The sequence below is a fragment of the Carcharhinus amblyrhynchos genome, chromosome 26, assembly GCF_965287045.1.
Source record: "Carcharhinus amblyrhynchos chromosome 26, sCarAmb.v2.hapA, whole genome shotgun sequence".
Classification (NCBI taxonomy): Eukaryota; Metazoa; Chordata; class Chondrichthyes; order Carcharhiniformes; family Carcharhinidae; genus Carcharhinus; species Carcharhinus amblyrhynchos.
The window spans coordinates 8,557,699-8,578,858 of NC_137349.1; the positions used below are offsets into that span (position 1 = coordinate 8,557,699).

At 45.1% G+C, this 21,160-nt stretch overlaps 1 protein-coding gene across 2 annotated transcripts in view; it reads left to right on the plus strand.

The window, feature by feature from the left end:
• Positions 1-21,160, plus strand: part of LOC145358620 (insulin receptor-like) — a 253,370-nt gene that overhangs the window by 27,439 nt on the left and 204,771 nt on the right. For both annotated transcript variants that reach the window (XM_080212829.1, XM_080212830.1), the window contains exon 2: positions 15,850-16,398. In XM_080212829.1, coding sequence (XP_080068955.1) covers positions 15,850-16,398 — 549 coding nt within the window. The remainder of the gene's footprint in view (positions 1-15,849; positions 16,399-21,160) is intronic.

Below are 21,160 nucleotides of genomic sequence, written 5' to 3' on the forward strand. Positions count from 1 at the left end.
TCCATACCCTCTCCTGTGTCTCTGCCCTTCTGTAACATGGCGATTGCTACCGTCTAACCAGTGCACCATCTCCGCCAAGTTTGAAAGGGCGTCACAGATTGTATATCATATTGATTCTCACTGTGTACTTGATGCCGAGGTGAGTAGTTGAGGCAGGCAATGTAGATATGTTTATGGGGAGGAGAGGAAGGAACAGAAGGGCCTGTCGGTAAGGTTAGATGGCAACAAGGCATGATTGGAGCATAGTATACCAGCACTGAGAAGTTGGGCCGAATGGCCTGAGTGAAACATTGCAGTTATTTTTGCATGCAGTGAGGTCAGCCAGACAGCTTTACTGAAGTTGTAAGACACCAATGGCAAGGTATTACCGAGAACATTAGAGCGGCATAGTAGTTAGCATTGCTGCCTCACAGCGCCAGGGACCTGGGTCCAATTCCAGCCTTGGGTCACTGTCTGTGCGGAGTTTGCACATTCTCCCTGTGTCTGTATGGGTTTCCTCCGGGTGCTCCAGTTTCCTCCCACAGTCCGAAAGACGTGCGGGTTAGGTGGATTGGCCATATTAAATTGCCCCTTAGTGTCTCAGGATGTGTAGTTAGATGGATTAGCAAGGTAAATTTGTGGGGTGTGGTGGGATTGTTGTCAGTGCAGATTCGATAGGCCAAATAGCCACCTCCTGTACTGTTATGATTCTATGATCTTTTGTTCTAATGTTTGTGATCCAGGTCAGTAAATTTGATGCTAATTCTTTTTTCTTTAGTGTTTTGAAGAATATGTATTCCTGCTTAATTAAAGTGGGGTATAGGATCCTCCATTTATAAAGCATTTCTATGCTTTTCATGAATTGTTGAATACTTCAGGCAATGAATTATTTCTGGAGTCTGGTATTGTTACATTGGAAAACTTTTCCATCGTAGTTCAGAGCATTTATACCTTTGGGATTGACAGGAAGGAGCAGTAATCACTTTTCTTTTTAAATAACAGTGAAAATGGGAGAAAAGTGTTGTTCCTGCCAGAGTGAGATGTAGAATAATCCAGATGTTGAATTTAAAAACCCATGACGAATTGAAATTTATGTCTGCATTTCTTAAATTCCATAGTTTAATATCAGATTTCGTGATTGTAAATCTATTTTGAAATACTCGATTTTTGTTCAAAACATTAAAGCAAAGCTGATTAAATGTAACAGCCCAATCTTTGAGTTATTGATCCCATTATCAGATGGCCAACTAGCCTTGCGCATGTTCGTTCCTAGAAATATGTACTTAAACTCAGTGCATATCCTCCTCCTCCTCTTAATTCAGATTGAGGCATCTGTTTGTTAACACATTTAAAAAAAAAGTTCCTGTCCATTTTTTTAACCATTATATATTCTAGCGACCACATTTATAATGGAAGCCGTCAGCGTAAGCAAGTCAGTCTGTAATTACATTTCTCCAGTGCACTGCTACGAGTTCCTTCTTCATGATGATATGACATAAACAATTTTAATGCAGATATGCACCTAAGTAAGGATTGAATATTTGACTTTAAAGTTCTTGTTCTGGTCCAGTTATACTCTGTCCTCCAACCCAAATTCTTCATAGAAATGTATATTATTTACAGCAGAGAAGTTGTCCTCCAACCCAGATTCTTTACTGGAATTTATATTATTTAGAGCTGAGGAAGAGGCCTTTTGGCCCAGCTGCTCTGTGCTGGTCTTTATGCTCCAGTTGGCCCTCCTCCCATTCCTTGCATCTAACCCGATTAGCATAACCTTCTCAGCTCTGAAGAAGGGTCATGCAGACCCAAAACATTGGCTGTATCCTCTCCACAGATGCTGTCAGACCTGCTGAGTTTTTCGAGCATTTTGTGTTTTTGTTTCAGATTCCAGCATCTGCCGTATTTTGCCTTTAGCATAACTTTCTATCCCCTTCTCTCTCGTGCCGTTATCTGCTGCGCTATCTTAAACGCGTCTATGCTGCTTGCCCCTCGGAAGGAGGGAACCGAGTGTAGGGTGTCGAAATTTGCTGATGACACCAAGATTGGGGGAACGGCAAATTGTGCGGAGGGTGTGGAGAGTCTGCAGAAGGATCTAGATAGGCTGGGCGAATGGGCCAGGAAATGGCAAATGGAATTTAATGTTGGCAAGTGTGAGGTGGTTCACTTTGGTAGGAAGAATGGTAGGAAGGACTATTACTTACAGGGCGAAAAACTGCAGCAGGCGACGGTGCAGAGGGACCTCGGGGTCCTTGTGCATGAGTCGCAAAAACCCAGCTTGCAGGTGCAGCAGGTGGTCAGGAAGGCGAATGGGATGCTGGCCTTCATAGCGAAGGGGATTGAATATAAAAGTAGGGAGGTCTTGCTGCGGCTGTATAGGGCATTGGTGAGGCCTCAGCTGGAGTACTGTGTGCAGTTTTGGGCGCCGCACCTGCGCAAAGATGTTTTGGCCTTGGAGGGAGTGCAGAGGAGGTTTACTAGGCTGATACCGGAGTTGAGGGGGTTGAGCTATGAGGAGAGGCTGAATAAACTAGGCTTGTACTCGTTAGAGTTTAGAAGAATGAGGGGAGATCTCATTGAGACGTATAAGATGATGAATGGGATGGATAGGATAGAGGTGGAGAGACTCTTCCCGCTCAAAAAAGACAGTAGGACTAGGGGGCACAGCCTCAAGATAAAAGGGGGGCGGTTTAGAACGGAGTTGAGGAGGAACTTCTTCACTCAAAGGGTGGTGAATCTCTGGAATTCTCTGCCCGTTGAAGTGGTGGAGGCTGCCTCGCTAAATATTTTTAAGACGCGGGTTGATGGGTTTTTGATAAGCGAGGGGATTAAGGGTTATGGGGAGAGGGCGGGAAAGTGGAACTGAGACACGACAGATCAGCCATGATCTTATTGAATGGCGGGGCAGGCTCGAAGGGCCAGATGGCCTACTCCTGCTCCTATTTCTTATGTTCTTATGTTCCATTTTTTTTCACTGCTCTCGGGGAGAAGTAGTTTTCCCCTGACTGTCTTATTGGATTAATTAGTGACTATCTTATATTTGTGGCTCCCGGGTCTGGTCTCTCTCTCCTGCATGTGGAAGCATTTTCTTGACGTTTACCTTATCAAACCCTCTTTGAAATTTTAACAACCGCTATCTGGCCACCCCCTCAGCCTCCTCTTTTCTGGAATAAAGATCCCAACCTAGTCAGGCTTTCTTGCCAGTTATAACCTCTCAGTCCTGGTATCATTCTTGTGAAGGAAATTTGGCATGTCAGGTACGACTCTCACCGACTTTTACAGATGCATCATAGAAAGCATTCTTTCTGGTTATGTCACAACTTGCTATGCCTCCTGCTCTGCCCAAGACCGCAAGGAACTACAAAAGGTCATGAATGTAGCCCAGTCCATTATGCAAACTAGCCTCCCATCCATTGAATCTGCCTGTACTTCCCACTGCCGTGACGAAGCAGCCAGCATAGTTAAGGACCCCACGCACCCTGGACATTCTCTCTTCCGCCTTCTTCCATTGGGAAAAAGACATAGAAGTCTGAGGTCACGTACCAACTGACTCAAGGACAGCTTTTTCCCTGCAGCTGTCAGTCTTTTGAATGGACTTACCTCGCATTCAGTTGATCTTTCCCTACACCCTAGCTATGACAGTAATACTGCACTCTGCACTCTCTTGTTTCCTTCTCTATGAATGGTATGCTTTGTCTGTATAGTGCGCAAGAAACAACACTTCTTATTGTATGTTAATGTATATGACAACAATAAATCACATCAAAATCTTCATTGTGCCACCTCCAGTGCCTCTCTGACCTTTTAGTATGGGAGATTAAACTTGATCTTGTCTCAGAGTCATGGGAGGCTGAACAGTAAGAGTGATTAGAATCATTTCTTTCCCTTCCTGAGTTTAGGTGCGTGGCATTCGACTGCAGTACCTCAATTGTAAACCCAGCTGAACTTCTGGCACCTTCTGCTTAACAAAGGAAAAAAAAGACTTACTCTTCCATAAAGTTGTCAGTCTCTACCCTGAAGCAGCCCTTATCCTGCAGAAATCCCCACCCAAGCCGTTCTCATCATAGAGTCATAGAATCTCTCAGTGCAGAAAGAGGCCATTTGGCCCATCAAACCTGCCCCGACAGTGATCCCATCCAGATCCTATCCCCATAACCCCACATATGTATCCTGCTAACCCCCCCCGACACTAAGCGGCCATGGTCAATCAATCTAACCACATCTTTGGTGTGTGGGAGGAAACCAGAGCACCTGGAGGAAACCCATGCAGACTCCGCACAGGCAGTGACCCGAGGCCGGAATTGAACCTGGGTCCCTGGTGCTGGAAGACAACAGTGCTAACCACTCTGGTGCTGGAAGACAACAGTGCTAACCACTCTGCCGCCTATCTCTTCACCTGATGAACAAGCCAGTGTAGTTGACAAGTCAGCTTGTCTTTTGGTCGGGATCTCAAACTGAGGCCCTATCTCCCCTCTTGGGATGATGTAAAAGATTTAGAACAAAAAAAAACAGCCCGGGGAAACAGGCCCTTTGGCCCAATGAGCCTGTGCTGCCATCTTAATGTTACCAGTCCCCCCTCCACCCATGACCCTTACCTATGCTTATGGCATTCCACATTGAGGGAAAACTAATTTAGGGACAATTTATTACCCCCAATCAGCCTAATAGCACATTTTTGGGGTGTGGGAGGAAACAGGAGCACCCGGAGAAAACCCATGCAAGCACGGGGAGAAGGCGCAAACTTCCCCAGATACTGGTCCAAATCCATGTGTCTGCACAGCAAACAGTGATAGTCACTGAGCTGTTGTGTTGCCCCGCATCTGGCCCAGTTTAAGCACACACTAATGACATGAAGTACTAGGCTATTCTCGAACATCCAAGAGCAGCCCTTGTACGACCCATTGCGTGTATGCACCTTGTTGGACAACAAGGCGGAATTTCTTGGAACTATTCGAATTTGAGCGGAGGGGTGGATTCTACCTGGTCAATATTTATCCTTCAGTGGACATCTCAAAGGCAGATAATCTGGTAATGATCACTGTGCTGTCCATTGGAGTTTGTTATGCACAGATTGGCTGCTGTGTTTTCCTCCATTGTAACAATGGCCATATTTCAATGAGTGTTGATGGACTGAGTGGCAGGGAAGAGACTGAAGCTGTTCCTTTTGGCATCGTGTGATAATTACACATTCACGTTTTCCAACAGATGATTATAGACCAAGCCACCTTATTCCCCTCAGTTCCTCCAGTGTGAGATCACTCAGCCCATATGCGCTCTCGGCTGTCCTCGGTAACATCTGCTAATTCAGTGTGGACTGAGATTTGAACTGGGCCTCCACGATGTGTTCTGAAGTACAAAAGAAAGATAAAGACCTAGAACCCATATTTATATAGCATCTGTCACAATCTCGATACTGATACCAAAGTGAATCACAGCTAAGAGCGGAACGGTGGCACAGTGGGGCTTGTCACATGTCTCACAGCACCAGGGTTCAATTCCAACCATGGGTGACTGTGTGGAGTTTGCACGTTCTCCCTGTGTCTGCATGGGTTTCCTCCGCGTGCTCCGATTTCCGCTCGCAGTCCAAAGATGAGCGGGGAAAAAGACACACAAGTTTGTTGTCACGTACCAACCGACTCGAGCAGCTTCTTCTCTGCTGCTGTCAGACTTTTGAATGGACCTACCTTGCACTAAGTTGATCTTTCTCTACATGCTAGCTATGACTGTAACAATACATTCAGCACTCCCTCGTTTCCTTCTCTATGAACGGTATGTTTTGTATAGCACGCAAGAAACAATGCTTTTCACTATGTTAATACACGTGATAATAATGAATCAAATCAAAGGTTAGGTGGATTGGTCTTTAGTGTCAAGGGGATTAGCAGAGTAAATACGTGGGATTATAGGGATAGGACCTGGGTGGGATAGTTGTCAGTGCAGACTTGATGGGCTGAATGGCTCTTTCTGCACTGTACGGAATCTAATGAAGTTTTTATTCTGATTGTAGTCACTGTAGAGAACAAGAGGGGAAAACACAACAACATGTTGTATGCCTGTTGTTATTGTAGGAAAAATGGATAAGCCAAATGTTTGTGTTTGGAGGTCTTGATAGCGGATAAACATTCTTTTTAAGCAAAGCTCTTTTCTTGCTAACTCCAGGTGAGTATTCACCAAGTCTCGAACCAGGACGAGTTGCACTGTTGGTGACCAGATGGAAGGCTCCTTGCCAGCTTGTTTGCAGTGTTGAAGCAGCTGATGTCAAGATAATCCAGGATGTACAATAAACGCAAATAAAGCTGCTTGTCTTTCATTGCAACAAACATATGTGGATACTGTGTGTCCTCCTTTTAAAATTGTCATCACCTGCTCGCCTGTTACAGATGGTACACTGATGACACATTCTAACTTTATTTTGAACTTTCAGCAAACCAGTTGACCTCTGGTACAGGGAGCAGTGAAGAGTTTTATTTTCCATACCCACCTCGCTTTGCATTTTTATTATTGATTCGTGGGACATGGGCATCACTGGCTGGCCAGCATTTGTTGCCCATCCCTATTTGCCCTTGAACTGAGTGGTTTGCTGGGTCATTTCAGAGGGCAGTTGAGAGTCAACCACATTGCTGTGGATCTGGAGTCACATGTAGGCCAGACTGGGTGAGGACAGCAGATTTCCTTCCATGGGGTGGCACAGCGGTTAGCACTGTTGCCTCACAGTGCCAATGACCCAGATTTGATTCCCAGCTTGGGTCACTGTCTGTACGGAGTCTGCACATTCTCCTCGTGTCTGCGTGGGTTTCCTCCGGGTGCTCCAGTTTCCCCCCTCATTCTGAAAGACATGCTAGTGAGGTGCATTGATCTGAAAAGGCGCCAGAGTGTGGCAACTAGGGGAATTCAACAGTAACTTCATTGCAGTGTTAATGTAAGCCTTACTTGTGACTAATAAATAAACTTTTAAAGCACATTAGTGAACCAAATGGGTTTTTCTGACAATCGACAATGGTTTCATGGTCATTAGTAGCTTCTTAATTCCAGATTTTTTAAAATTGAATTCAAATTCCACCACCTGCCATGTGCCGGTCCCCAGAACATTAGCCAAGTTTCTGGATGAATAGTCTAATGATAATCCCACCAGGCCACCACCTTGCCCTGAAGAAATGGCAATGCATCACCTTCTGTTTGTTTCCCACACTCCCAGTGATTGCACCTGAAAAGTACTTCATTGGCTGTACAGTGCTTTGGGATGCCATGCCTTCATGAAAGGCTCTGTGTCAATGCATTTATCTTGTTTCAGCTGAGCGACTGGATTGCTGGACCCCTTCAGAGAGTGGTTCAGCTCGGCCAGAGGGAGTCACATCCAGGCTGGAGAAGTGTGCAAGCATTCCTTCCTGGAAACACTTATGTGTTTTGTGGGGCAGCACGGTGGCACTGTGGTTAGCACTGCTGCTAACCTGGGACAGAGGATCAATTCCTGCCTTGGTTCACTGTCTGTGTGGAGTTTGCACATTCTCCCTGTGTCTGCGTGGGTTTCCTCTGGATGCTCACGTTTCCTCCTTCAGTCCAAAGATGTGCGGGTTATGTACATTGGCCGTGCTAAATTGCCCCTTAGTGTCCCGAGATGTGTAGGTTAGAGGGATTAACGGGATAAATATATGGGATTATGGGGATAGGGTCTTGGTGGGATTGTCGTTCGTGCAGACTGTACGGGCTGCATAGCCTCCTTCTGCACTGTAGGATCCTATGATCTAACCATTAACACCAATCTGGCAGATTTTAATTTCTAACTTTTTGTAAATGCACCTTCTCTGCCTTTGATTTATTGTTGCATGTATTGGGATGCAATGAAAACAAAGCATTCCATTTATAGAGTACATAGGGCAGAAGGTGCAAAATGTGGTGTTAGAGTCACAGATCGGGTGAAGTAAAAGATCAGCTTAATGTAATTTAAGACGATTCAGAAGCCTGATGGCAGCAGGGAAGAAGCTGTTCTTGTCGGTCGGAATGTGTTTCAGACTTTTTGATTTATTATTGTCACATGTTTTAGTATAGAGTGAAAAGTACTGTTTCTTGCACACTATACAAACAAAGCATACCGTACATAGAGAAGGAAACGGGAGTGTGTAGAATGTAGTGTTACAGTCATTAGCTAGGGTGTGGAGAAAGATCAACTTAATGTAAGGTAGGTCCATTCAAAAGTCTGATGGCAGCAGGGAAGAAGCTGTCGGTTGCAATGTGACCTCATGCTTTTGTATCTTTTTCCCGACGGAAGAGAGGATGTCTGGGGTGTGTGGGGTCCTTGATTATGCTGGCTGCTTTTCCGAGGCAGCGGGAAGTGGAGACCTGCCCTGGTGGGATATAAACTCATGTACTTGGTCCAAACCTTTGTATTGCTAATCCAGCAGTGTAACCACTAGACTACCTACGTTATTCCTAGGACATTGCTGATGTATATGTTATGTTCCATTTTGTTTTAAGGTTCACAAAGCTGTGCTTGTGCTACTTGTAAGCTGAGGTTTACTTTTCCATGTGTAGTCTGCAAGTTTTAAATGGAGGACAGCTCGACAGTTACTATCTTTAAACAACACCTCCCTGTGTCTACACTTTTTGTTTGCTTTCTGCCCACTAGTGTATGCGGTTTCCTGATGCAAGGAGCTCCATGCTGCCTTGTGCAATTCCCCAATCCTCAGGCCCGACCTGAGCCCTTGCTGAGGGGAGTCGCAGCCAAACTTGATCCAGGTTGAGCACACCTCGATTTAAAAAAAAATCACATTTTTGTTTTCAAATCACTCCATGGCCTCGCTCTTCCCTACCCCTCTAACGTCTCTAGACCCACAGTCTCCCACTACTTATTTATTTATTTGTCACAAATTGGCTTATGAACTGATGGCAGCAGGAAAGAAGCTGTTCTTGTGTTGGTCAGTATGTGTTTCAGATTTTTTGATTTATTATTGTCACATGTTTTAGTATAGAGTGAAAAGTATTGTTTCTTGCACACTATACAAACAAAGCATACCGTACATAGAGAAAGAAACGAGAGAGTGTAGAATGTAGTGTTACAATCATAACTAAGGTGTAGAGAAAGATCAAATTAATGTAAGGTAGTTCCATTTGAAAGTCTGATGGCAGCAGAGAAGAAGTTACAATGAAGTTACTGTGAAAATCCCCTAGTCACCACACTCCGGTGCCTGTTCGGATACACTGAGGGAGAATTTAGCATGGCCAATGCACCTAACCAGCGTGTCTTTCGGACTGTGGGAAATCCACGTAGACACTGGGAGAACGCGCAAAAGCCATACAGACAGTGACCCGAGTCGGGAATCGAACATGGGTCACTGGCGCTGTGAGGTGGCAGTGCCAGCCACCATGCCGCGCAAGTTCGGCAGGGATGGAGATCAGACTTACAGCCCTGCTGCTTTGCATGGCTTCTCCTTCGACAGGGGCAGATTAACTAGTCATTCATCCTGTGGGCTGTTGGTTGACATCTTGACTGTGTTGTAAATAGCTGCATACTTACTTTCACAGGAGCCTCTGTACTTCAGTGTAATCCATGGTATGTGCAACATTTAACAAAGTCATAACGCACGATATAAATATAAAGTCGCTTGGAATTATTTATTTAAAATCGACTCTTCTAGGTGCTAATCTTCATTCTGATGCTTTGCACATGTACTCAAATTATTTTTTTGAGAGCAATCAGTGCGTTATGTTCCTGAGAAATTACTTGGGGCGTGGGGGTGGGAGAATCATGTTACATGTACGAATTGAAATTCAGAACGCTCAGTGTGACAATTCCCCAAAATCACAGGCGACGATAGTTTTCAAATATCCATTAAGATACAGTCCAACCTGTTGTCTTTCGAGCAACTCGGATCCTGCGTGCCTCCCCCCACCGCCCCCCCCTCTCCAAATTTGAAAATCTACTAGTAAGTAACTTTTATTGACACTATTACCATGGTGTTGAAAGCACAGACTGAAGTTGAAGTGCCCTGTCAGTGCTGCCGTGTCTACTGATGATAAAGCTTTATGTTGGCAGATTCTGAGAGATTTTATCTAAATTGGATTGGCTGAGGAACCACTGAGCCAAAGTCTGACTGACGGTTACGCAGCACATTTTTACAAAGACGAATACAAAGTGTATTTCATGCTTTGGAAACTAAAGTAAACACAACTTAATTAGATCACACGTATTTTTTTTAAACTGTGTCTGTGGGGTTTTTTTAAACGAACTATGACTTTTTTACATTTGAACTTTGTGCTCATTCAGGGAGAGTTCGTGCTGGAAGACAGAATTTAAAATATTTTTGGCACACTCTCTCCGATTAGGCTTAGCCTGAGTAAGATCTTGGGGGTCAATCTCTTTCTGCTCGGCTTCAAAGATCTGCGACGTTCTAACCTCAACAAAGTTCTACCCCCACCCCAGACTGGACAGGCTATCTCATCTGTGCTGATCTTGGCCTCGGCTCACTTCCAAGTCTGGAGATTGTGGGTTCAGGACCCACTCCCGAGCACAAAAAAAATCTAGACTGACTCCAGTGTGGTGCTGAGGAAGTGCCACACAGTCAGCAGTACTGCCTGTCAGATGAAGCTTTAAAACAAGACATCATCAGCTCTCGCAGGCGGGCGCATAACGTCCCAAGGGCTGTTTTCTCCCTGGTGTCCCGACCAAAATCTGTCCCTGTATCAGCATGACTAAAACAGATTATCTAGTCATTATCACATTGCTATGCGCAAATTGTCAGCTGCATTTCCTACATTACTGCAGTGACTACACTTCAAAGGTATTTTATTGACTGTAAGGTTCTTTTGGGTTGATCTTTTTTTGATATATTATTGTCACATGTATTGGTATACAGTGAAAAGTATTGTTTCTTGCGCACTATACAGACAGAGCATACAGTTCATAAAGTACGTGGAGGGGGAGAAAAAGAGAGGGTGCAAAATATAGTGTTACAGTTAAGGTATAGAGAAAGATCAGCTTAATATATGTATTTTTGGACAAAGCTTTGTTTTGACAAAGGGTCATTTGGAGTCAATGTCAGCTCTTTTCTCTCCTTACAAATGCTGCCAAACCTGCTGAGATTTTCCAGCATTTTCTCTTGGTTTCAGATTCCAGTGTCCCCAGTAATTTGCTTTTATTCAGCTTAATATATGGTAGGTCCATTCAAAAGTCTAATGAGAGCAGGGCAGAAGCTGTTCTTGAGTCGGTTGGTATGTGATCTTAGACTCTTGCATCTTTTTCCGTCTGGGGTGCATGGGGTCCTTGATTATATTGGCCTGGGAGGGAGTGCAGAGGAGGTTTACTAGGCTGATACTGGGGTTGAGCTATGAGGAGAGGCTGAATAAACTAGGCTTGTACTCGTTAGAGTTTAGAAGAATGAGGGGAGATCTCATTGAAACGTATAAGATGATGAATGGGATGGATAGGATAGAGGTGGAGAGGCTCTTCCCGCTCAGAAAGGACAGTAGGACTAGGGGGCACAGCCTCAAGATAAAGGGGGGGGCAGTTTAGAACGGAGTTGAGGAGGAACTTCTTCACTCAAAGGGTGGTGAATCTCTGGAATTCTCTGCCCATTGAAGTGGTGGAGGCTGCCTCGCTAAATATTTTTAAGACGCGGGTTGATGGGTTTTTGATAAGAGAGGGGATTAAGGGTTATGGGGAGAGGGCGGGAATGTGGAACTGAGCCACGACAGATCAGCCATGATCTTATTGAATGGCGGGGCAGGCTCGAAGGGCTGGATGGCCGACTCCTGCTCCTATTTCTTATGTTCTTATATTGGCTGCTTTTCCGAGGCAGCGAAAAGTGTAGACGGAGTCAGTGGGTGGAAGGCTGGTTTGTGCGATGGACTGGGCTACGTTCACATCCCTTTCACAAGTCCTGAGGTGATTAAAGGTGCTAAATGAATGCAAGTCTTTGATTTGGGCTTAGTTGGAGTTGGGATTCAGCTCTTTGGTGCAGCAATGTTCTGCTTGGAGAACAGGTTAGAATGAAACCTGTTTATGATGGGTGGGAGAGAGGGTGTTTACACACTTGGGGCAGTTGGGTGGGGTCTCTGTCAGGCTAATGAAGAAAGAAGTAACTTTAGCTTGCTTTGAAATGTTACAATCCGTTCCCCCCCCCCCCCACCCCCACCACCACCATGTTATTCCATAGCTGTCACTGTGCTACAGCTTTCCATTTGCTAATGAACAGAAATCGTCCCTCCGTTTCCAGAAGTCATTGCCCTCTTTCTGTTGGATCTCTATCTACCTATCTACCTGTTGAACTTATTTCCTGTGCATCTCTTTAATGATTTCTGAAGGATGGAATAAAAGACAGATGTGTCTGCTGAGCCATGACCGTGTAATCCTTGAGTAAACAAATTAAAAAATGTCACAAATGCGTAGACAAATTTATTCTGCGGAGCCTGTTACAGCCCTGTGAGCCGTTGATGAGATCACTTATCAATTGGCACCTGTACCTTACTTTGACGCACATGAGGGTCCGTCTGGATGACCTGAGCACAACTGTGACATCAGCACGTTAATCATCACTGCCCTGCTTTTTCTTCGACTTAATAAGTGGTATTTGTGTTACGTCTGAACAGCAGTGACTTGTTCGGCAGGCAAATGCTGTGGCTGTCCACTTAAAACAAGATGCCAGACTTGGCCACGTGTCGGGTGACGACTCAATCTGGTTTTCTTTAATTGGGCTGGCTGGACAGGGCACTGGAGCAGTCCCTGTTCCTTTTCAACACAGAGACCAATATGCAAAATCGATAGGCAGGAAAATACTAACTGGCCCCTTCCCCACACTCAGAGCATATGACTTAAATATTTCTTATATTGAATTAGACAATTATTTTCAGTTCCCCAGAAGTAAATTCTTCTGTGTCGTAGACTTGAGGGGCTTAATGGCCTTCTCTGCACTGTTAACGTAAGCCAACTTGTGACTGATAAATAAACTTTTCCTGTGTATTCTTGACGATGTGTTTTCCTTTGTCAGTTACTGGAGGTTTTTTCTGATTTTTCTAGCCCTGTCTGTCTGGTGTTCCCCTCCACCCTTCTTAATATTGTTGGGATTTATGCTGGGAAAGAGGTTCAACATGTGTTAAACTAAAATCAAGCACAGGTTTGGAAAGTTGAGAAGTATTCTGCAGTTGACAGGTTAGAATCTCTGGCACATGGGAGAAGTTGTTCAGGAAACATCAAATCCGGTTGATGTAACTTCTTAAGAATGTGATCTAATCCCCACCTGACTTCCCCACCCTCCACTCCAAACCAAACTCTGATTGATGTCAGTACTCCTCAGTTTCAGCGATTGAGACAGTTTTTGGACACGCCTGGGGTATGAAGGAACTGAGCACTCCTCCGCAAACAAAGCATCGTCACACATGCTGCATTTGGTATTTCTGTGGCATATCACTCCAGAGTTACTTTAGTTAATGCAGTTCATCTGTAACATCTCCCAGTTATGATGGAAGGTCACTAACATGGAGCATTAGCCCTACCTTTCTCTCTGTGTGTGCATTTCCTGCATTTTCATTTTGTCTTGTCAATTTCCAGCGTCTGCTGACCTTCATTTCCAGTTAATTGGAAGAATCAATTCGGAAGTGACCAAAAAAAAGACCAGGGCAGGGCAATGGATGTTGTATGCATGGACTTTAGTAAAACCTTTGATAAAGCCTGTCATGGCAGGCTGATACGTGAAGGTAAAGTTATATAGAACTCCGGGTGAGATCAATACAAAACTGGCTTGGGAATAGAAAGCAGAGGGTAGCAGTGGAAGGGTAACTGGAGGTCTCTGGCAAGCAGTGTTCCATGCTGGGGTCCCTGTTGTTTGTAATATGTATATAAATGATTTGGAGGAAAATGTAGATGACCTGATTTGTAAATTTGCAGATGATACAAAAACTGGGGGAGTAGCGGATAGTAAGGAGGATTGTCAGAGGATACAGCAGGATATAAGTTGGCTGTTGACCTGAGCTGAAAGATGGCAGATGGAATTTAACCTGGACAAATGTGCAGGTCAACTGCAGAAGGAAAACGTACAGTAAATGGTAGGGCTCTTAAAAATATTAGCCGACAGTGGGATTTAGATGTGCAGATCCACAGTTCTCTGAAAATGGCAACTCAGTTGGACAAGGTGGTCAAGAAGGTAGATGGCATGCTGGCATAAGTTTAAGGTGTGAGGGGCAAGGTTTAAAGGAGACACGTTTTTTACGCAAAGGGTGGTAGGTGCCTGGAACTTGCTGCCATGGGAGGTAGTGAAAGCAGATACAATAGTGAGTTTTAAGGGGCATCTTGACAAATGAATAGGATGGGAATAGGGGGATATGGTCCCCAGAAGGGTAGGGAGTTTTAGTTCAGATGGGCAGCATGTTTGGTGCAGGCTTGAAAATGCTGTTCACGTCCTATAATTTTCTTTGTCCTTTGGTTCTAAACCTCTCCTCTGCTGTATCTCTCTCTCCTTCTTTGCACTGCTCTCAAAGCCTCCCTCTGACTTTTTTTTTGGACTTTTAGTCTAAATCTCCTCCTGTGGTTTGGTGTCAAATTAACTTTGGTAATTGCTCTTGTGGAATACCTTGGGACATTTTTACTGTGTCAGAGGTGCTGTATGAATGCAAATTCTTGGTGTCAAATGTCTGTGTTTTTAAAAATATTGTACTAGAATAGTGCTTCTTATCAATTCTCAGCTGCGCCTAGCTATGTATAAAGCAGATGAAACACATACGTACAGGTATAGCATGTACATAGATGTGTTTTCAAAGCTAGTTTTTCCCGGAGCGGGCCACTCCATAGCAAGCATTGTCTACCGGATTCGATTCCTGGCTTGGGTCACTGCCTGTGCGGAGTTTGCACATTCTACCCATGTCTGCATGGGTTTCCTCCTAGTTGTTCTGGTTTCCTCACAGTTTGAAAGATGTGCTGGTTAGGTGTATTGACCATGCTAAATTCTTCCTCAGTGTACCCGAACTGATGACGGAGTGTGGTGACTAGGGGATTTTCGCAGTAACTTCATTACAGTGTTAACATAAGCCTACTTGTGACACTAATAAATAAACTTTAAACACAAAACTGTTTGGCACATTGAGCATGACTTCCTTGGCCACCAAGTCCTGGAGTGGGACTCGAACCCACAGTTGCTGGCTCAGAGGCAGTGACTGTACTCACTGCATCACAGGGCCACCTCTTTTTATATTACACTGTTGGCAATTATCCTTTCAAATATAGTTAGCAATGTAGTTGCAGAATTAAGCCAGGCGCACTTGGCATGCTCTGCCATCTTATTAACTGTGGCACCTTTTTGCCACCTTAATTCTAGTTCCCTTTATTCTCTTCTAAGTTTCTACAGAAATGGTTCCTGAAACTTCTTAAAAGGGTTTGAACATTGCGCAGTTGATGTAAATTGTTGAAAAGTTTTAATCAGTGGCCCTACACTGTGAATCATTTCAAGATGCCATGATAACCACATGATCAGTGGTTAGCGCCTCACAGCACCAGGGACCCAAGTTCGATTCCTGGCTTGGGTCACTATCTGTGTGGAGTTTGCACATTCTCCCCATGTCTGAGTGGGTTTCCTCCAGATGTTCTGGTTTCCTCCTCCAGTCCAAAGACGTGCTGGTTAGGTGTGTTGGCCACACTAAAATCTCTCTGTGTATCCACACTGGAGTGTGGCAACTAGGGGATTTTCACAGTAACTTCATTGCATGGGTAATGTACACCTACTTTTGACTAATGAATGAACGTAACTTTAAGCTAGGGTAAATGTATGGGGTTATTGGGGTGGGCCTTTGGTGGGATTGTGGTCAGTGCAGACTTGATGGGCCAAATGGCCTCCTTCTGCACTGTAAGACTCTATAAGCATTAACCACCTTCTCTCTTCCTTTCCTTCTCAGTTTGTCAAAGCATAGACATTCGAAACAACATCACACACTTGCAACAGCTGAGGAACTGCACAGTCATTGAGGGGAATCTGCAAATTCTGCTGATGTTTGGCACCAAACCTGAAGATTTCCGTGGGCTGAGCTTCCCGGAACTCACGATGATCACGGATTACCTGCTTCTCTTCCGCGTCTACGGCCTGGAGAGCTTGAAAGATCTCTTCCCCAACCTGACGGTAATACGCGGCACCCGCCTGTTCTTCAACTACGCTCTGGTGATCTTCGAGATGCTGCACTTCAAAGAGATCGGCCTGTACAACCTGGTGAACATTACCCGCGGCGCTGTGAGGATTGAGAAGAACCCAGAGCTCTGTTACTTGTCCACGCTGGACTGGTCAAAAATTCTGGACTCCGTGGAGGACAATTTCATCAAGTCCAACAAGGACGACCGAGAGTGTGGTGACGTGTGCCCAGGCACCCTGAAGGGGAAAAGCAGCTGTGCCCAGACGGTGTTCAACGATCAGTTTAACCACCGATGCTGGACAAGTGAACACTGCCAAAGAGGTAGGATTGTACGACAAATTAATGAATGGCTGCAAACGATGTTGTTTACTTGCCCCCCCCCCTTACGGAACACCATTTAATGCTGCCTATGTTTCCTTGGCTAAATGCACAGGTTTCTACGCTTATCTTCGTGTAATACAGTGCCAACGAATTTTTGTTCGATAAAACTCTCAAATATAGGTCGAAGGTGGGTCATTGAGAGTAGGGGGTGGGAGGGAGAGTAGGAGACAATGCGGAGGAGGGGGTTGAGTTGTACGTCAGCCGGGATCTAATTCAGTACTCAAATCTCAGACGCTGTCAAAAAGGGCGGATTCTGAACCACTGTGCACTTGTGCCTGTGAACATTGTGTGGGCTCAAGCAGCCATGTGTGGAGATGGCAGTGGGCAGTGATGGAGCACGGGAGATCCCGGGTCATTGGTTTTTGTTTGTTTCCTGTCTACCAAAGCATTGAGCTTTTGGAAGCAGTGAGGCAAATATGTTGGTTTTGGTTTGCCCTTATTGCATCTGGGCTGAGAGAAGTTAAAGCTTTGCTACATTGCGTCAGGGAATCTAGAGATGGATCTAGGGGAATCCCCCTGGATTGTCTTTGTTCAAAGTTGCAACTGGGATGATGAAGGAGGACTGCTGCATGGCTTTTAAAATATGCTGTACTTTTTGCTTTAGTAAGTTCATGACCCAGTTGAAATATGAGAGATCCTAGTCATGACCAGTGGGAAATTCAGATGCAGTTCCACCTCTTCTGATTTGATTCTTTGTATGCAGAATCATAGGAAATGTTTGACATAGAATGAGACCATTTGGCCCATCGTGCCTATACTGGTGCACAGAGAGCTCTAATCCCACATTCCCACTCCTCAGCCTGTAGTCATGCGGATCACGGCTCTTCAAGTGTTCATTGAAGTACTTTATAAATGTGATGAGATTTTCTGCCTCTGTCATTTTTTCGGATGTCTAGTACCCCACCAGTTTCCTCCTCCTGTCTAATCCACCTCTTCTCTAATCCGTCCACCAGTTACTTTAATTCTACACGGTGGCACAGCGCCAGGGACCCATGTTCAATTGTGGCCTTGGGTCACTGTCTGTGTGAAGTTTGCATGTTCTCTCCATGACCTAGTGGGTTTCCTCAGGGTGCTCTGGTTTCCTCCCACAGTCCAAAGATGTGGTTGATTGGCCATGTTAAATTGACTCTTGGTGTCAGGGGGATTAGCAGGGTAAATATCTGGGGTTACAGGGATGGGCTTGGGTGGGATTGTTGTTGGTGCAGGTTTGATAGGCTGAATGGCCTCCTTCTGTGATGTAAGGATTCTGTGATTCTTCTATTCCACCCTGGTTTTTGACTCCTATTTTCTCTATCCAGACCTGTCATAATTTTATACATCTTAATTAAGTCACCTAGCATCTCCTCTGTTTAACCCAAGTTTATCCCACCTTTCCTCGTGGCTGAAACTTTCAAGAATCCTTGTAAATCTCCTCTACGTCCTTTCTCGTTCAATCATACCTTTCCTACAATGTGGTGACTTGGACTGTACTCAGTACTCGCGATCTGGTCTAACCTGTGTTGTTTCCAATTCTAACAAAACCTTCCTGCTCTTTATATTCTATGCCTCGGCTAATAAAGGCAGGCAAGCCATATGCTGTAATCACCTTATTGACCTGTCCTGCTACTGTTTTGTGTATTGTCTCACACATAGAATCATACAGTGTAGAAGGAGGCTTTTCGGCCCATCGAGTCTGCACTGACCACAATCCCACCGAGGCCATTTCCCCACAGCCCCATACATTTACACTAACAGGTTCCCCTGACACTAAGAGGCAATTTAGCATGGCCAATCCATCAAACCTGCACATCGTTGGACTGGGAGGAAACCAGAGCACCTGGAGGAAACCCATGCAGACATGGGGATAACATGCAAACTCCACACAGACAGTCACCCAAGCGGGAATCGAACCCGGGTTCCTGGCGCTGTGAGGCAGCAGTGCTGACTGGGTTTGATTCCCGGCTTGCATCATTGTCTGCGTGGAGTTTGCACATTCTCCCCGTGTCTCTGTGGGTTTCCCCGGGATGCTCGGGTTTACTCCCACAGTTCAAAGATTTGCAAGTTAGGTGCAGTGGTCGTGGTAAATTCTCCCTCAGTGCACCTGAACAGGCACTGGAGTGTGGCGACTAGGGGATTTTCACACTACTTTCATTGTAGTGTTAATGTAAGCCTACTTGTGACTAATAAATAAACTTTAACTTCTTGATTATGCTGGGGCTGTTTTTCTGAGGCAGCAGGACGTGTAGAAACAATCAATGGATGGGAAACTGGTTTGTGTGATGCACAGGGCTTTGTTCACAGCCTTTTGTAGCTTCTTATAGTCTTGGACAGAGTAGGAGTTCAGAGATTACTTTCTAAAAAAGTACGGTGGAATGTCCTGAGGTTATGAATCATAGAATGATTGCACACAGATGGAGTCTGTGCTAGCTCTTTGAAAGAAGCAATTCACACAGTTCCACTCTCCCAAAATATGACACGTAAAAATGGCAGTCTTCAGATTTCACACACAATTGCATTTACAATAATACAACCATAGAATCCCTACAGTGCAGAAAGTGGCCATCTGGCCTATCGAGTCTGCACCGACCCTCTGAAAGAGTGTCTTACCCAGACCCACCCCATCCCTGTAACCCTGCACATGATCTGAGTGCAGGTGTGTTACAGATTAGTGTAGGTCAGGGTCTGGCGGCTGGAGTGAATCAAACCTGACTGTGTCACTACTGACTGTTGCAGGAGATGGGCTTTATACGAGGGGGTAACTTTACATAACAGAATCCCTACGGTGCAGAAAGAATCCATTTGGCCCATTGAGCCTGCATTGACATTCCACCCAGGCCCTATCCCCATAACCAGAGCATTTACTCTGAAGATACGGCCCCTGCTCTGTCCAAGGAACTACAGAAGGTCGTGAATGAAGCCCAATCCATCACTCAAACCAACCTCCCATCCATTGACTCTATCCACACTTCCTGCTGCCTCGGAAAAGCAGCCAGCATAATTAAGGACCCCACGCACGCCAGGCATTCTCTCTCCCACTTTTTCCGTCGGAAGAAAGATACAAAAGTCTGAGGTCACGTACCAACCTACTTGAGAACAACTTCTTCCCTGCTGCCATCAGACTTTTGAATGGGCCTACCTCGTACTAAGTTGATCCTTTTCTAAGCCCTAGCTATGACTGTAACACTACATTCTGCACCGTCTCATTTTCTTCTCTATGAATGGTATGCTTCAATTGTATACAGTGCGAGAAATAATACTTTTCATTGCATAACAATACCTGTCACCATAAATCAAATCAATACTGTACTTGGGTCATGTTCTCAAATCCTGCTCAGAGGCTTGTACCCCATGGCCTTTGGCCCCGAGAGTTCTACCAAGCGGGCTGACAGTTTGTTGTGGTAGTTTTTATGGAACCGTCTTTGATATGTGTGTGTGATAGCACTGTGAGCATTGCTTTGCTGAGAATTTGTTTCCCTGGCAACGTGAATGAGACAGTGCAACTCCTGAGCTGTGATGTGATCAGAGTGCAGATCGTAGGAGTATCAGCCCCATTCCTCAAGGTAGCTACCCCATCCCAGTTAGTCTGAGCACTTAGCGAGGTGCAGCTGCCACGCAGTGTCAAAGCTGTTTAGCAAGCCTAGGGGTTCCATCATTAGCCTTCCTTGGCACTTGTAAACCCTAGCAGAGATTTTTTTATATAAATGCATATTCAGGAAAACAATCACCTTGTGTGCCCAGTCTGATTGGATCATAGAATCCCTACAGTGCAAAAAGGAGGCCATTCGGCCCATCGAGTCTGCACCAACCACAATCCCCCCACCAATATCAAGGTCAATTTAGCATGGCCAATCAACCTAGCCTGCATCCTGAGGAAATCCGTGGGGAGAATGTGCAAACTCCAGACGGACAGTGACCCAAGCTGGGAATTGAACCTGGGTCCCTGGCACTGTGAGGCAGTAGGGCTAACCACTCTGCTGCTCCACTTGTTTGAACAAATGGTACCTCTGGGGAGCGGAGCTCTTGAGAAGCTGGGGAAGGTGGATAGGGTGGGGGTGAAGTTGCAGAATCCTGCGTAAAGTTTTGTAATTGTCACGAGTGCTTTACTTCTGCTGCCGCCCCTTGAATAACCTGTGGCACTTGCAGTGTTGTTTATGTCCTCGTCGCTCTCCCCCACCCGCCCTCCAACCCCACCCCCAGCTGCCAAAGCTTACAACCACCCGCCCCTGGTAACAACTCGTTGTGCAAAGCTGTAGCTGCGATATAAACTGTTGTTCCATTATCAGCCCACATGATTTCTAGCATGTTTTTCAGTTGGTGAGGTTTATGTAACCATATAATAATGTGTTCAACTGATGGGCTAGTTTTTTTTTGAAGCCACGTATATAGCTTGTTGAATAGACTATAATGAACAGAACATGGAGCAGGGGAAGGCTGCCTCACAACAAAGGAAATTAAAGGCAGATTATCCATGTGCTGTCAATTAAAGCTGTGTTGCTTTATTTACTATTGATGGTATTGAACTCCTAAGTTCTGTTCATAATGTTACAGCAGTGGTGAGGCTTCGGAATCCTGTTTGTTCTACTGAGCAGAGATGAAGTGTGAACAAAAAAAACCTGCATTCTATTTTGTTGGAAATAACTGGAATTCCTAAAATGCTTAAGAGAGTTGGGTCCCCCTTGAAACTGTGGTTCTGAGACTAGTGTTAGCTGAGGCTAGTGTTTCC